Source organism: Acanthochromis polyacanthus, chromosome 10, assembly GCF_021347895.1.
Source record: "Acanthochromis polyacanthus isolate Apoly-LR-REF ecotype Palm Island chromosome 10, KAUST_Apoly_ChrSc, whole genome shotgun sequence".
Lineage (NCBI taxonomy): Eukaryota > Metazoa > Chordata > Actinopteri > Pomacentridae > Acanthochromis > Acanthochromis polyacanthus.
In genome coordinates, this window is record NC_067122.1 from 15,866,692 (window position 1) to 15,883,773 (window position 17,082).

A 17,082-nucleotide genomic window follows, 5' to 3' on the forward strand; every position below is an offset into this window, starting at 1 on the left:
GTATAGATTACACAGAAGCTCCGTGGAGATGAGCGGTCTCTGTAACCTCCACAGCTCGTGCACTCCATAATATTAAGAAATGTGCACTTGCAAAATGTCTGCACGTTTGTCAGAGGCTGATGTGTCAGATTTAATTTGTACAAGAATAAATCAGCTGTAATGTTGTCTGTATTATCTATTATGCAAGGAGATTAATTTGACTGAAAATGGTACATGTTCAATTTGGTCAACAGACACCTGTTTCCTTCACATGGATGTGCCGTTCATTTTCACCCATTACCTGCTAATCATTTTCATTATTTGACGTTTATTGTTTATTTACGTTTCATTTGTTTGTGTGTGTTTTCCGTTTGTTTAGTTTTTTTGCATGGGTGTCGAGTATCTTCATTGAAACCCATTCTGTTTTTGTTTTCGCCCTCTCATCGCCCCCTTCCCCGCCCTGTCACCCACTCATCGACAAGCAGCCAGTCAAAGTAAAGCGCAAAAAAAGCTTCAACCTCTCACGCAAGTTCCCGTTTTACAAGAGCAAGGAGAATATTGTGCAGGAGTTGGTGGAGTCTGAACGTGAGTACCAGCTGTGTGATCTGGGGTGGGCTGGGGTGGTGTTCTCATCCTTTCCCCCTTCATGCTTCAGTTCTGTCTCTCAACTTTCATCTTTCCGCTCACCTCCAGGGATGGTTTGTGTGATGGCACCACTCCCATCCCTTTCTCACTGTCCCAGAGAGACGCCCCACATGCCAGAGCCGGCATCACCGGGCAGGAGATGTGGGGTTCTCTGCTGTGTCTGTGGATCTGTCTGTGGGCTCCAGAGGAGTGTGTAGCTGTGTGTGTGTGTTTGCAAGTCCTTGGCTGCATTAACACACAGGCCTTCTAATACTGCGATGCTACTCCTTGTATAAGTCCTGATCAATCCTCCAGTCAGTCACTGACCCACAACAAGAAGAATCTCATTAACTGGACTGAAGCTTTAACACTTAACAGGTCAAAATCCCGTTTTAATGGGATTGGGTTCGTGTAATTGAAAGGCTGTGGCTTACTATGAACAAAGTGGAGCTCAGGCTTGATGAGTACCACAGCACCATGTGTCAGCGGGCCTGGTGAGCACTACACTGCACTCCTCTGCCTCTCTGCCCCAACTCTCACTAACCTCTTCTTCTTCCTGTCTGCTTTCTTCTCTTGGTTTCTGCTCTCACCTGTCGGGACACCTAGGACTTCCCAGGGTTAAGCGATGACTTTTATGGATCAAAGAGTTTGAGTAAGTGTGTGGTTGTACTGTGTCAAGCAGCTGTCCCCTGAGCTCAGAGAAGAATGCTTTGTCACTGCAGACCCAGCTGGGAATGCAAAAACCACACACATTTAGAGTGACACACACACACAGAGACCTATGTGCGTGCTCACACATAAAACACACACACGCCCATTCAGTTTCACAGTACATTTAAAAAGATGCATTCCCAACGGAGGGTGGGTGAGCATTACACTTATTCTGAATGTCTCATAGGGCCCTTACAGTCCATGTTTAGAAGAGTTTTGTCACATAAGGTCACATAGAGCTACAGTACATCTGTCTGCTGAACAGGGTGTCTGGCTGGAAACCCTTTTTCCTCCAGTTCCCCTGAGTCAGCCAGCTCCTGCCTCCCTCCTGTGGATGCTGTAACGCCTGTATGGTTTTTTTTTTTTTGTCTTTTCCTTGATATGAGATCCGCTGCCACCGGCACAGATCTAGCAATAGGAAACATTGGCCAGGGAATTGTGGCTCATTTGGGATATTGTCACAGGAAACACTTAATTTCCTATTGCTTGCACCTAAAACCACTTCCCTAATATTTCAAGAGCATGGCTGCCGCACCAAGCAAGGCTTCCGCTTTCTTTATTCCTTTTTTTTTTTCAGTGGCCTAGTTGTTGAGAAACAGGGTGCTTTTTTTTCCCTGAGGCCGGTGAAAATATTTTTCACCCATAAGAGGAGACTTTCTTTTAATGCGACTGTGGTTCTACAGTTTTTTTTAAATGATCTGAAACTCGCTCTCTTTTGCTTTTGCAGAATGCCTGACATCCAACACAAGTGACAGCGAAAGTAGTTCGAGTGAGTCACCTTAATTTCACATGGTCTTTCTGATTTGTTTTACACTGCCCACATAGATGAATAACAGGGTAGATGCTGTTAAATTTACTTGTGAAATGATATCTGTAACTTAATATTCATTTGGTTCTATCAGCCATGACAGCATAATTGTACTTCTTTAAAGGAGATGTAAATTTCTGCTGGATGTGTTTTGTGCTATTGCAGAGGGTCAGGAGGACACAATTCTTTCCTATGAGCCAGTCATCCGACAGGAAAGTGAGTGAATCACTTCTCCATAAATGGGGATTAAAACATGCAGCACAATGGATGTTTTTGCACATATCAACTGTCTTCCTTCTGTCTGATGCAGTACACTACACGAGGCCTGTGATCATTTTGGGCCCAATGAAGGACAGAGTAAACGATGACCTCATCTCTGAGTTCCCCCACAAGTTTGGCTCATGTGTACCCCGTGAGTTGGCAACACGCAACACCTCTCAGCAGTGCACTAAGCATAACAGCGGCGACAGAAATAAACTTGTTCCATTCACCTCCGCAGATACAACTCGTCCGAGGCGAGAGAACGAGATGGACGGCCAGGACTACCACTTTGTGGCCTCGAGAGAGCAAATGGAGAAAGACATTCAGGATAATAAATTCATAGAGGCCGGCCAGTTCAATGAGAACCTCTATGGGACGAGCATCTTGTCTGTCAGAACTGTGGCTGAGAGGGTAGGCATCTGGACTTGTTTCTCTGTGGGATTGGCTTACCAGATTGGGTTTGTTGTAACCGGGGTGCAAACAGAAACACATTAGGTGGCCGGCTAGATCCTTAAAAAAGCCATTTGTCACAAAGGCTCCACCACTAACTTTCCAAAAAGTTCTGAGCTTGTCGTGTTAATTTCAGTAGTTTTACCAGAACCACAATCAACCCTTCAGTGAATATAATCGTCTGACAAGTTTCATTAACAGAGCGCTCTCTATCTGCCTGCAGGGGAAACACTGTATTCTGGATGTGTCTGGGAATGCCATAAAGCGACTGCAGCAAGCACAACTTTATCCGATTGCCATCTTTATTAAACCAAAATCCATTGAAGCCCTTATGTAAGTCTAGAGCCTTTATCCAAACTGTGATCAGGGTATCATCAGGTCTGAGTGTGTCTGGTTGGCTAACCATGGCTACTGTTGTTTTCAGGGAAATGAATAAGAGGCAGACGTACGAGCAGGCCAATAAAGTCTTTGACAAGGCAGTTAAGCTGGAGCAGGACTTTGGAGAGTATTTCACAGGTTAGTCTCAGTGCTGTTTTGTTTTGATTTTTCTCTGCAGTTTTGGTTTGAGCTGTGGCTGATGATTTTTACAGTTATTTACTCAGTTATTTATTGGCTACATAACTGCTAGATAATTGTGAAAAAATATTTCCACTAAAGCACAAAGTGATGTCTTGAAATTGCTTGACCAACAGAATCAGATGTTTCAAAGATCAGTCTGTCAGCGGATTCATTTGGTATTTCATTCCTCATTTAGTTGTTTATTGCATGAAGAAAGAAAGTTTCCAAGTCTCATTTGTGTCTCATAACTGATATTAAATTTATGATGGTAGAACAGACATCTAGCAGATTGTTAGATTCATGGTCTGTCATGTTAACCAGCAGTCGCCTCCACGGTGCTGCTCTGCATCACTAAAATCTAGATTTTAAAACTGATGTCTTGTTGTGCACATTAGTTAATGGCTGTACTGCAAATTTTGCTTTATTTTCATAAAATTCGAAGCTGCTAAAGTCAGACAACAGTTACACAAACAAAGGGAGTTGCTACAGCTGGTCAGTGCCTCTAAAAGATCCATCATGTCCATGTTGAACTTTAATATACAGAATAATTTTCTCTATTTGAAAGAATTGAATTAAAAGCAATTCCCAGTTTACAGGTTAAAATCTAAAGATCTTAAATTAAAAATAAGACAGGCATTTAGTAAATTGTTATATTTGCTTAGTGAATTTCAAGGATTGAGGCTGATGTGATTGATCAACAGAAGTAGTGTCCAATTAGTTTTGTCCATGAACTTATTAATTGAATGACAGTTTCAGTTCTTGTTCTGATTTCAGATATTTCTACTTGTGCGTTTCCCTCCAGCTATTGTACAGGGTGACTCGCTAGAGGAGATCTACAACAAAATCAAGCTTATCATCGAGGAGCAGTCTGGGCCCTACATCTGGATCCCGTCCTCAGAGAAGCTCTGAGCTCCCTGCCGTCCTCTCTGCATCGACGCAGAGCTCCCTTCCTGCCTCCCAGAGACCCCACCCAAGCCCAAATAGCCCCCTCTCCTCACCTCCTTTTTGCAGATATGTTTCATATCAAGTTTTAGTGTCATCATTATGTTACTCTCTAAATGAAAAAGAAGTCTTATCACCATTACTGTGACTGTGCACACCCCTGCATGAGTTTCTCAACAAATCCATTCAAGACTGGAAATGCCATTCCAAAGGAATTTGTCAAATGAAAACAAAAGGGAAAAGGGATAAATCCTTTTGTGAACTGAGACTGACTGAAGATCAGAATGTTTTGCAGAAATCTAGAGAGAGGAGTTGGGATTCAAAAAGAAGTTGCAGGGGAACAGAGACAAATCATACCAAGTTGGAACACTTTGTAAATGTTCATCAAATCACATTTAAAAAGACACGCAAGATGAGAAGTCGAAGACCAATTAAGGGGGGGTTTTTCTAAAAGGACTGGATAAAATCGAGCCCTGCTGATGGTACTGTTCAAGGAGTCATCTCTTGTTTATAAAGACTGAGGAAATTAGTGGAGGAGCCTACAAACTGGTGATCTATTTATCACAAACCAGCTTGCCGTTTGGTCGTCTGCCAGTTGTCTGTGCTGCAGCCGATAAAGACATCTTGGGAGGCAGATCAAGAGGAAGAAATGCGTTGTGAATCTCTACATTTATATTATGAAATCACAAGATAAATGATAAAAATCCTACTGAGATTTTACTACATATTAAAAACTACACATTTTACACTTCACTAGAGTTGTCAATTTGGAGGGCTGTTAGATTTCATTTTGTTTTTTTTTTTCTTTCTTTCTTGTGGGATTTTTTGCTTGTGGTTTTTAGCTGCTCTGTGTAAAGGATGGGGGTAGAGAAGTGTAACTGGGCTCTCTGCAAAACACCAAACTGCCTTACATCAAATACAAATTCTGTTTTGTGACTACCTGTTGTCTGTGAGGGAGGCTGCACACAACTGATGAGGAAAAGAGAGGAAACATTCTCATCTTTCCTTGGTTCTTTGTGTCCTCCAACTGTCAGGAGGCCTGACTTGAGTGCAATAGATTTAAAATATATAGTCTCACCTCTGTGGGCACCTTTTCTCTGTATTTCAACCTTTTATTTCTGTGTAAGTAAACGAAGAATTTGGCCATTGGATTACAATTTGGACAGCCAGAGCCTCCTAACTCATGTTGAGCAGCAGACCACCCTATTACACTCTCTGCCTTCCCAGAGGATTCTCTTCTGATTGGTCACATGGTACTGTCCTATCTGCCGCCATGACGGTGGCCTTAAAACGGGTAGAACAAGACAATAATTGTATTGGATGTCCTAACGATTAAAGAGTCAATATAACCTGTTTTGGATTGTCCCCATGTCCCCCTACCAGAAACAACACTAAAGTTGGGTTTGAGTAAACCTATATGCTTTGTGTATCTATAAACGTATGAATTCTTCATGAATCTGTTGTTGGCAGGTGCTGAACCACTGTGTTTGAGCTCTTAGCGTGTCTGGGGTGAGCTAGACTAGCTCAGGAATCTTTAACGTACAGATACCATTTCCCCTGTGACTGAACGGCCATGTTTGGGCGATGACACAGAGTTCGTAGTTGTGAACAAACGAGTTCTCGAGGCACTGTCGCTTAGTTGAAGGCATTTTTAACTGGATGGTGCATTCGGGTTGTATTGTGTGTCTCCTGCTTACCGCGGGGCTTGGAGCTTGTTCGAGGCCATCGGTTCGGTAACCTATGCTGGATTGAAATGACCCGCTCCACCTCTCAGTGCAGATCTTGGCGCTGTACGGCGACGTGTGCACGTGAGAGGGCACGTTGAAGGAGGAGTCCTGTGGCCCCTGATCCTGTGAACGTTCTCGCTTCCTTCCTCAGCTTTTTGAAAAGTGCAAAGGGATTTTTTTTTCTCCTCAGAGAGCCAGACCCAACAAGAAATGTTAACCTAGACCTCTGGGTCCGTTGCTCTCTCCCACCCACAGAGCACCTGTACCTGCAGGCATTTTCTGAACAGGTGTGCCCACCTGCCAGGCACCACTGCTAAACCAGCTGTCATTACCTGTGTCAAAACCAGAGTTCAGGGAATAACCGAAGGGAACAGAGCCATTTATAAACTGCTTGCAGACTGTTTCAAAGGGTGTGGTAGCTGTACAATGTAAATAAGCCCCCAGCAGATCCCCCTCACCTGTGCTTCATGCATGTGTGAATCAAACTGGGACAAACATGTTTTATAGACCACAAATGTCAGGTAAGTAAAGTTTGAGCTACTCTTGAGATATAATTTCCATACAAATGTGCTGTATTGTTGGTATTTCTCTTCAAATGCCTATTGGAACACTTAACTAGTCAGTTGGGAATTCAATTCCCTCAAGTAGGGCCTGTCTACATGTGATTTCTTGTGGAACGTGTCTGGGTGTATAGATTTAAAAAATATATTGTAAAATAAAGTGATACAGGCAGAAACCTACACACTATCACAGAAACCAGGAGCATTGATCAATACATTATTAGAAGTTTAGAATTGGTCTTCTCTGGTGTTTAGTTGAAATACAGCTGACTGTTAACAATGTGTGTGGTATTCATACCTCAGTCAGCCATGTCAAAGCCCAAAGAACTTGATTTCATTTTACTCTTTCCATTGAGGTTGTGGTAACAAGATGGAACCTGAATGCCTCTGTGTGTGTATAACTGATGAGGGTCTTTGTTCTGATGAGAGAAATGACGACATATATGCTTTTATTTTTTGGGTGGGGGGGTCAGGGTTCTTGTTTGTACTTTTGGGTGATGATATGTTTATGTTATAGCACATCTGTGCAGTAAGTGCTTGCAAACATGAACCCTTTGATTGTACAGTAGTTTCCTTCCTGTCACTGCAGGTGGTACAGCCTATCAGGACACTTGGCCTCATGGTCTTCCCTGTCCTAGTCATGAGGGAACACAGTCCTGCAACTTTTGTTTGGGTTTTATTTTGGGACTTGACAAGAGTTTATTTGTTTGAAAATAAAATATGTGACTCAGTTATGATTTTGATGTGCTTGTTATTCTGGTTGAAGCATTGGCATTGAAAATAACCAAATTACTGCAATTATAGAAACTTTTAAAAAGACTTTTTGTTGGCATTTTAGGTTTTATTGAAGTAGGGAAACGTGGTAGTCTAGCAGGACGCCTCACAGTTGCACAGACTTTTTTTGGTCAAACTGGAATATCTGAACTGTACTTTTAAACAAAATAGAACATTTAGCTGCAAGAAGCTAATGGAACTGAGTAGATTTAATTTAATGCTCTGAACAGGCTTTAAAACAACAGCTGACCCCAGTGTTCCTACTCCTCCATGTTGTGGTTTCTTTTTTCTTTGTCCAATCTGTCCAGGATTTCACTGTAGAGACCAGACATCTGTGGGCACACAAGAAACAGCTGTTTATCTTGAAGCTTTTTAGACCTCTAATAGTACCACGGAGCTGTTCTTCTCTCAGTGGGTTTCTATTTTGTTAACCTTTGGTGACAAAATTCACAGTTCTGCAAGTTGTGTCACACTATTTCAAAGGTGAATTTTGATACCTTAAAAAAATCAGCTGTATAAATGTTTCATAAGGATACAAATTAACATTTTTCACTCAATGCATTTTGCTGAGTAACACTGAAGGTCTGCAGTGATGGTTTTATGCTTAATTCTCCTAAGCGCTTTGTGTTTCAGCAGGATGACTCGAGCTCTGTCATGCTACAGCCACCCCAGTCTGCTTCATCGCCTCCTTTCCCTCCACCAGCCCAGCTCTACCTGCGTCTCGTAGCTCTCCCGCAGAGTTCCCAGGTGGCGGACGAAGCTCATGGCAAGGCCACACCACTTCTCAGCTTCAGGATACTGAGCCAAGCTGTACAGCAGTATCCCCGTGTTCCAAGCCCGAGTCAGCAGCCACAGGGTCTCCATCTCTGGGAAGTCGTCCGGCTGTGGAGAAGAGCAGGAAGACGTTCAAAAGGCCTTTTAACGGAGGCCACCTGGGTGACGCACTCCACGAAATCGCTTTTAGATGGTTGAGGCAGCAAGTAAACTTTCGTCAAATCTTGTCCGTTTGTATGTTAACCTTTACTACTGCTTGTGAGTCTTAAAAACAGGCCATGAACCAACTCATTTTAAACGTTCCATTCACATTTCGCAGCACTTTAATCTTGTCCCTTCACTTTGATCCAAAGAATTCCACAGCTTTCAAGTACTAACTCAATACGAAAGGGGAAATATGCACTGCTTCTAAAGCGGCGTAATGTCTCAATAATTTCATGTCTCTTTCAGAGCTGGAGCTCACCGGCAGTGTGATGACTTGTGCAGCACATTAACATTCAAATTGGCAGGAAGGGGTGGTGAATGGCAGCATCTGCTAATTAAAGTGCGGATGAAAGCCCATTGATAAAAAGAGGCTTCTAGAACAGCAGGCAGGCATGGAGTGGAAGAGAGGGGGTTAATTATATAGCAGGGCGCATTTCTGTTGGATGGAACAGGAGGTGGGTGCCAAGGGATGTCGATGTGTGATTGGTGCTGACTCACTGCGGATGCGATGATGGACAGGGCCTCCTCGTAGTAGTCCCACACCTCCTCGAGCACATGGGCCTCCACCTCTGACATGCCGCTCGGGAGGGACAGCTTGATCAGGCTGTGAACGCACTTGCTGAGACGGGGACACACAAAACAGCCACGCAATCACAAACCCTTTCATCCTAATAGAAATTTGGTGGAAAAGGATCGTTAACAGAACGGGTATTTTAAAGCAGAGCAGTGATGGCCGTGCCTGCAGTGGGCCAGGTCCGGCTGTGGTTGTTTCTTGTGCAGAGAGAGAGCCACCCTCAGGGCCTTCTTACACAGCAGAGGGAAGTGGGCTGGAGGCTCCATGGCTAAGGCTAAATATCAGGAGAGAAGGAGAAGCAAGCACGTGGTAAGTACCAACAATACTAGCAAGTTTCAGCAGCAATAATGAATTAATACAGCGAGTGTTTTTAACCTGCTATGGTCTCTAGCAGTTTTGCTTCTACATTCTCTAGCTCAAGGACGGACTCCAGTATCGTCTCAACCTTGGGGTCATTCAGTTTAGCACGAGCTTCAAATTCATACAGCAGCAGTAGCGAATCTGTTGGGTCCACTGGGAAGCTTCCTGTAAGTATAAATACATTTTCTTCACTCAATTCTGATTCATGAAATATATTTTTTTTAAATGAGGCCTTTGCTTGTTTACATCTCGGGTCTTTTGGGTTTGACTTGCGTCTGTTATCTGCATTGTGCAAACCAAACAGTGCTGTAATTGGGATAATGTGTCTGCTTCATGTACCTGATGCTTTCAGGGTTTTGCAGATCTCCCAACAGATCTGAATGTGCTCCAGGGCTTGAGTCAGCTCCTCAGTCTGTGAAGCAAACAGAGACGAGCATTCTGGATTCATCGTTGCCATCTAGTGTTCAGCTCCTCTTCAAAGGCACAGGGATTAAAATGAAACACCTACGCCGGCACCAATAATGTTGTTAGTCACCTCTCCTCTCTACTGGTCTTGGTAAATTTCCATCTATGTGGATGGAGAGCATGTTAAATGTAGGAGATGGGCAGTGGGTGGCACACCTGGGCGGAGTGAGGAGACTTCCTGCAGAGCTCCAAAGAGGCAGCAGCAGCCATTAGCAGACAAGTCCTCTGGCCCATGAGCAGTGTGCGATCAGGAGGGCACAGCTGGGACAGCTGTAGGTTCATGCAGATGCACACATGCATGTAACAGAGGGAACTAATCCTTAATAGCGTAGCATTTCTAAAACACTCAAGTATGTAGTCGAGAAAAAGAGGAGGCTTCTGATTAGAGGGAATAGAAACAGTCTCTTCTTATTCAACTACTACTTTTGTTGACTCCTGCTAAATTAAAACAGTTAATCTCTGAAACAGCTAGTCAATATCCAATAGCTCAAGCTTCTTACTGTAAAGAGGTGTTCATGCGATTACACATATTGTAATAAAGTTGAGGTTTGAAAGTTTAACTCTGCTAATGTAAACTGATGTGTTTCTCTTTCTAAGGCAACATTTAATCCCTGCCCAGGTGTTCTTGATCTACGCCCACATACAGTAGATGCTGATTAATTCACCTGACAAAGCTAATAAGAGTACTTGCCTGGTAAGAGAGCACAAAGAAATCCCTCATTCTGTCAGGACTGCTCTCACATTGCAGAGCCAAGTTCCAAGCTGTAACAAGGATACACACAAGCACACACACACCCCGACAAAATGAAGGCACTGCAATATTTTAGGTGATCGCATACCATGTCAGATTGAAGTGACAAGGAAAGAAAGAGTCTTAGTACCAGTCCTTCTGAACCAGTTAGCCTCCTCTGTGTGTTGCTCAGCAGTTGTGTAAGAATGGTGTGAAAGTGTCTGCAGAGCTGCAGAGACAAACAAACATTTGAGGGTTGTGACGCACAACAAACATTGCAGTTGAAACATTTCTTCCCAATTCATTTCTTTAGCCCATGTTGCATACACACTCACCCTTTTTTAGATATGGCAGCAGGACATCCAGATTTGCATCCCTACATGGAGTGAATGGAGTTAATCTTTGTTTTGTTTTGATCAGAAGCAGCATTAATAATACTGTTAAACTATCTGGTACTTTCTCTTTCACTCACCTCATCTCTTCACCTGGTTTTTCTGCTGTGGAGAGCACAAGCCGAACCAAACACCTATAAAAATATGAATGAAGACACTGCTGTTGACCTCCTTTCTTTCACCTACTAACTGTATTATACAGAGACACACTTTCAGTGGAGAAGTAAAAGGGAATATAGGTCAGTGGATCATGGAGGTGTGTGGAAAACTAACAGACTCACTACAATCTCAAAGGCACCTCTACCACATGTGGTCATTTAATAAGTGAAACGTCACCATCATGTTCCATTTACACACATCAACACTGAGTGCTGACATCTGGTTTGTAAAATTCACAAGTCAGCATTTCTGTTGTTGAAAACTAAACATTATCCCTACAAACAAACTTAGAGGTTACTTTAAAAGTCTATCTTCAAAATATCCCTGTATGGTTAATATAATAAAAACAAAGAATGCAGAAATGTAATGATCATGGCAACAATTCTGAAAAAGCACACCTTCCCACAGTTTCCATAAGATTCAGTGTATGCTTTCTGGCTCCCTGCACTCACTTTACATGATTAAAGTCAGATAATATTTGAATTAAGTTGAGATAAGTTGTATATTTTGGTATCATATGCTTCATTTGTATATCTAAGTTACATTCTAGCACTCACAGACCTCAGAGCAGTCAAAACCTGAGTTTCATCTTCATAGGTTTCACAAACACGCTCCAGTGCTTTCATGGCAATGTCTTGCTTTCCATTCTGTCAGAAAGAACAAACATCCTCATCATCATTAATACCAACACCCAGCAAGCACACAGCATACTAAAAGCTGTCTTTTCTAAGAATTGATTGTTGCTGATAGTAGCTGTGGAGTTGTACAATGTGTGTATAATTTGTCGTATATCTGTGCACTATAGGCCTGGAAAGGTGGCACACAGTAATGCTTTATCTCTGATTGCAGCCAATTGTTGTTACTCAACAGTAAGGAGCTATTTCTGGAAAAGTATAACACGCTAAAATATCTGCTATCACACTAGTCTTCTGAGAACCCAGTCCTTCCTGTGCAAGAGGCCTTCATCAACCAGTAGGAGTTCAGTGACAAGGACAAGATCCTTCACAAGCACATCCTATTGTGTTAAACTGAGCTTTTGTCCAAGCTGAAGGTACCACTGGTGAGGCCTAACATCACCATAATACCAGAATACTGGGAAGTGTGATAACGCCATCAGACCTAAACTGTACGACTGGTGTACAGAAAGGAGCAGTGAGTTCTGTGATGAATTCTACCTCCAACGCAATCTGAGCGACCAGAGTGAGGAGACAGGAAGCAGCATTCCCAGACACCAGCAGTCTGTCCTCACTGGCTACAGGACTCTTGGACAGATGTCCCATTGCGTCCAGTGCCTCTACAGCTGGTGCAAATAAGAGAATAGGCTGAAAATGTAGCTCTTGTAAAATTGCAACACTAGTAACCATGTATGCCTTTACTGTATCAGTAAAGCTAATGTTTTACAGGTACCTTTCACCATGTTGCTCTCTTGCACAGCAATCTTATAAACACTGAACTGAGTGAAAATGCTGTCAGGATCACATCTCTCTGCTTCCTGGATTGCTTCTTTAGCCTGAAAACACAGGTTTTAATAGGCATAATCTGTCACTTACCATTGTGACAGGTGACACAAAAAAATGGTGAGTTCTGACATGCACCACCTACTGCAGCCCCTGGACAACTCGTTTATTTCACTGACTGCTTCTGTTGCTCAAGTCCTCTCACCTTTTCCAGCTGTTTAAGCTGCAGGAAGCAGGACGCTCTGTTCCTTTGCAGTTTGGCTAAGTTGGGATCCATTTGACCTCCCTTGAAGAAACTCAGGGAGTAGTTATACCACTGCAGAGCCTCAGTGTAGTTGCTGGTCTGGAAAGAAACATAAACATTCAGGTAAAGTTGATATGTCCACGTTAGACCTCAATTAAACCTCTGCCACCTATCCCTACAACACTATCTTGGAGCAGCAGAAAGCCACAATACAGGGATCAGAGACTAAGTTTGGAGACCAGTATGCTATTCAAAAGCACTATAGGAGTATTCTTGACATGCATGTTTGGTGCCAGCACTTAAACCCACACATATACAGAAAAAAACATGGAAACTCCACAGAGATAGGTGGCCCACTGCCTTCTTGCTGTGAGGCAAGAGTGACAAATGCTGAGCGAACATGCTGGTAACTCTATATATACGCTGCCCAGCCAAATAAAGTCGCACACACTCATATTTTGTTGGACTGACTTTAGCTTTGAGTATGGCGCTCATTGCCTGTGACATCGTTTCGATCAGCTTCTGCAATGTCACAGCGTTTATTTCTGTCTAGACATGCATTAATTTTTCACAAAGATCTTATATTGATGATGGGAGAGTCAGACCGCTGCGCAAAATCTTCTCCAGAACATCCCAAAGATTCTCAATGGGGCTGAGGTCTGGACTCTGTGGAGGTCAATCCATGGTGAAAATGACGTTTCATGCTCCCAGAACCCCCCATTCACAATGTGAGCCCATGAATCCTGGAATCCTCATCTTGGAACATGTCCATGTCATCAGGGAAGATAAACTCCACTGATGGAAAGACCTGGTCATTCAGGTCATTTTTAATGCTGTATTTTCAGGACTGTGGACGGACAGGAGTTTAGGTAATTGAACTGACAAATAACCTACGCCGGCACCAATAATGATTAATTATGTTCCCTCATTCTTTGGGAACATAACGTTGCTGAACTTGACCAACCCCAGATCATAACCCTAACCTTACCTTTGCTTAGTTAAATCCCGGTGGTGACTTTTTATTGGCCATATATATTTTTTGTTTATATATATAAACAAATCTGTGTGTTTATCATACCTCAAAGTGATTGGCTGCTTTATCCCACAGCATGACATGAAGGGTTGTGAGGGCCTGTGGTGTCAGCTGTTTACCTGTATAGTGCCCTGTGTGGATGTAAAGACTTGTTATACAAAAATAATGGCATAGTCACACTGCATTACCAGCATTACTATGAAACCTGTCATGTTATTTTTTCCTAAAACTGGACTGTAGAAATAAAGCACCAGTAGTACCCGTAATTATATCCTCTATCTTCTGTTTGCCCAGCAGCTCCTTGCCTCTCTGCAGCAGCAGCTCAACGTGCAAGACAAGAGCATTTCCCAGGTCAGGGGACGACTCAAAGTGCTGACATATGCGTTTCAAATACTCAAATGCCGGCACTTCTCTGGGAAAATCAAGACAGATATTATTCAGAGTTGAATGGTACACGTGTGGGCATTTCTACAAAGAAATGTGGACATGTTCATTTAAGACTGTGTGAGTGTTGTGCATTTCTACAAAGAACTGAGTCTACTAGCAAAGGTGCAAAGGTGTTTACCTGTCTTCAACCATAAGTAGTTTGACTGTGTTCAGACACACTTCAAGAGAAGCCTCTGATTCCAGCATCTCATTTAGTCCTGAAAACATATTTTTATGATCCACTTTTAAATGTGCCTTTTTAACTCTGCTCAAGTCACCCGTAGAGACACATCAACACTTCGCAGGGTCCCAGTATAAACACTGTCGTTTACTGTAGGGGCCTGGGAAGCTCTAAGACACACCTGACTGAAGTTGTAAAAGCCTCTGCACTAGTTACATAACTGGAGGGACTCCTCGTGGATCCACAGGATCAAACTAGGAGCAGTTTATTCTTCAATCTACTTCTCCAACTTCTCAGTCAATGACACCTTACAGTTGGCTATGGTAATCAAATTCTGTATCAATAATGCATTGAGGTCTGGTATTAACTAACCTGCTCTGATGTGATTGTCTGAGGCCCCACTTCTCAGGAGTATTCTTATCTTTAAGTACAGTCCAAATGGGCTCACACATTCCTGTCAAATTGCACAGAGCAATTAGGCACAGATCAAGTTCATGGTTCAAAATGCCTATATAAATAACACATCGTACCTTGTTTGCCAAGCTGACAGCATTAAGAGCCTTGTCCTGAAATCTCTGACAGTCCCACTCTAAGTAAACAGTAGCAAGGAGCCGCAACACCTTGGCCTATTGTGAGGTTAATTGAAATAATTTACAGAAAATACTATTTTCATTGCAGAGCTGTAGTCGTGGCTTGATCTAAACTTTGTGTGCCTTGTCTTACCAGAACCTCAGATCCAGGGGCATACTTCACATTCATTTTCCCAATGTCATAGCTTTGGCTGTAAAAGAAGAGAGCTCAATTTCCCGCTGCACTGTTTTGTGAACAGACATTAAACATTACTGTATATTTACCTCAACCAAAATGCACTGTCCTCAAACTTTCTAAGGTGGTACATGTCCACTCCAAAGTTGTAGCACAAAAGGGAGAGAAACGCAGTCTGTATTGAGAAAGCATATTCACAGTTAACATCCCCCACACTTTCGATGACAATATGCACTGTAAACGTGAAACATCAATATATAGTGTTGTTATGGTGATAACAGATGGCTTTTTTACGTCTTTTGGTAGCCGCAGCAATATGTCTTTACAACGCTGTATGTAGACCGCAGCCTCTTGGTTATTCCCTTGAGCTATGGCCTGCAAAGAGGTACGGATTCAAACTTTCTATTTAATCTTAGCAAACAATATAATCTGCCCTATTAGAGATTTCCCCCTCTCATTGTTTCTCAGTTCACATTTTAGCTGTCTCACACTTCACACTCCAAGTCTGTCAGAATAGCACTTCCTAAGCTGCCAAATATCACAAGAACAAATATTCACATTGAAGGTGTTGAACATCACATGCGCCACAGCTCACCGATTCTGCCTGGCATGAGAGAATTCGAAGTAGATCCTGCTCCACATCCTCCTTGGATGAAGTGACGTCAGCGGCTCCGTCGCCTCTGGACATCAGTTGGCCATAGAGGGTTTCCAGGCTCTAGGGATATTGTATGTTGACTAATTTGTAAAGACAACATATTTCTGGTTGCTCTGATTTTAAACTGATTCAATATCTGTCTTAGTTTTAGTGTTCTTTTTTTTTGTCACCTTGACAGCGAGCCTTAAGAAACTAACTGCCATCTGGGGATTTTTGCAGCCCAGCCAGGTTCTCCCTGTTTTGCTGGCCATCTGTAAAGATTAGACACTGACAGACGTGACTTGTCCTCCTGTAATGTTGAGCCCTCACAGAGGCAGCCTACAGTATTGCTTACCAGGATCTGCTTGCGAATGACGCCCTCTGTTGGATTCTCAGGCTCGCAGCAGTACAGCAGACTGCATGCGACATGACGCACTGTGAGGATGGAGGAAGCGTTTGAGCGTGACGGAACACAACCGTGACTAATCCTGCTTGCAGCTCGCACATTGTGTCAGCATTTAGGATGATATGATGGCCATGATGATGAGATGATGTAAGTATTATCATCTTCACCGGTAAAATTAGCATTCAAAGATATGCTGAAACTAAAAGCGTACCTTTGGCTTTCTGATTTTGACTTATAGCAGCACCAATATTCTTTGTAACTGCCCAGTTCCACAGCTGAACAGCACACTCTTCAAGCTGTAACAGAAGACGGGAAAGGAAATATACACGCAGCTTAGTATAAATAACAGTTTTCTAAATTATGGTGGGCTAAATTAAACAAATCCTACATTGCCAGAGTAAGAGCACTTCAAATTTTAGATTTACGATTGCTAATCTATACTTGTGGCTTATTTGTTGCATTGTCTGACATCCCTCACCAGTACTGTGGGCTACAGTCAGACCAACTAACACACTTTTCTCTACCTGTGGATCTAGTATTTTGGGCAAAGCGTCTGGGCCAGAGACTTCAGAGAAGAGCTTCTCTATCACCTCCTCACAATCTGTCAGCTGTTTTTGCAGCAGTTTCTCGGTGAGACCTGTGTGTGAAGAAGACCAGATGAAGACGTGTTGACAGTACACAAAGAAAGCAAGAGCAGATAAGTCATTTCCACAAGTGCTCAATGATATCTGACATGGGATGACACATATCACAGTTTCATAAACCTCCACATTCCCAAAGTACGTACCACTCTTAGTCGATTCTTATTCCAGTTTTCTGCTGCTTTGCAACAATCCCTAAAACTCACCTCATACATATCGCTCTTGTTATTTAAAAAGTCTGCT

The 17,082-nt window shown here is 42.8% G+C and overlaps 2 protein-coding genes across 16 annotated transcripts in view; one reads left to right on the forward strand and one right to left on the reverse strand.

Moving 5' to 3' along the window:
- Window positions 1-7,357, forward strand: part of dlg3 (discs, large homolog 3 (Drosophila)) — a 92,416-nt gene extending 85,059 nt beyond the window's left edge. For 4 of the 15 annotated variants that reach the window (XM_051954934.1, XM_051954942.1, XM_051954939.1 and 1 more), the window contains 8 exons: window positions 465-564; window positions 2,042-2,083; window positions 2,288-2,338; window positions 2,433-2,534; window positions 2,622-2,794; window positions 3,057-3,166; window positions 3,258-3,349; window positions 4,194-7,357. In XM_051954934.1, coding sequence (XP_051810894.1) covers window positions 465-564; window positions 2,042-2,083; window positions 2,288-2,338; window positions 2,433-2,534; window positions 2,622-2,794; window positions 3,057-3,166; window positions 3,258-3,349; window positions 4,194-4,300 — 777 coding nt within the window. In that variant the 3' untranslated portion in view covers window positions 4,301-7,357. Of the gene's footprint in view, window positions 1-464; window positions 565-1,209; window positions 1,256-2,041; window positions 2,084-2,287; window positions 2,339-2,432; window positions 2,795-3,056; window positions 3,167-3,257; window positions 3,350-4,193 lie in introns of all 15 variants that reach the window. The other 11 variants (XM_051954927.1, XM_051954929.1, XM_051954928.1 and 8 more) reach the window with 3 other exon arrangements.
- Window positions 7,358-7,370: 13 nt separating this feature from the next.
- On the reverse strand, window positions 7,371-16,064 carry tex11 (testis expressed 11). Its single transcript, XM_051954943.1, has 25 exons — window positions 15,984-16,064; window positions 15,754-15,873; window positions 15,453-15,533; window positions 15,248-15,333; window positions 15,117-15,174; window positions 14,924-15,019; window positions 14,766-14,847; window positions 14,352-14,430; window positions 14,047-14,198; window positions 13,832-13,917; window positions 12,715-12,852; window positions 12,460-12,562; window positions 12,228-12,352; window positions 11,614-11,699; window positions 10,974-11,027; window positions 10,837-10,877; window positions 10,653-10,730; window positions 10,463-10,533; window positions 9,928-10,041; window positions 9,646-9,718; window positions 9,322-9,471; window positions 9,112-9,220; window positions 8,871-8,991; window positions 8,109-8,276; window positions 7,371-7,726 (listed from the first exon to the last, which is right to left on the reverse strand). Exons 1-25 carry the CDS (start codon window positions 16,062-16,064, stop codon window positions 7,655-7,657), a joined length of 2,424 nt encoding a protein of 807 aa, XP_051810903.1. The 3' UTR covers window positions 7,371-7,654.
- Window positions 16,065-17,082: the final 1,018 nt, after the last annotated feature.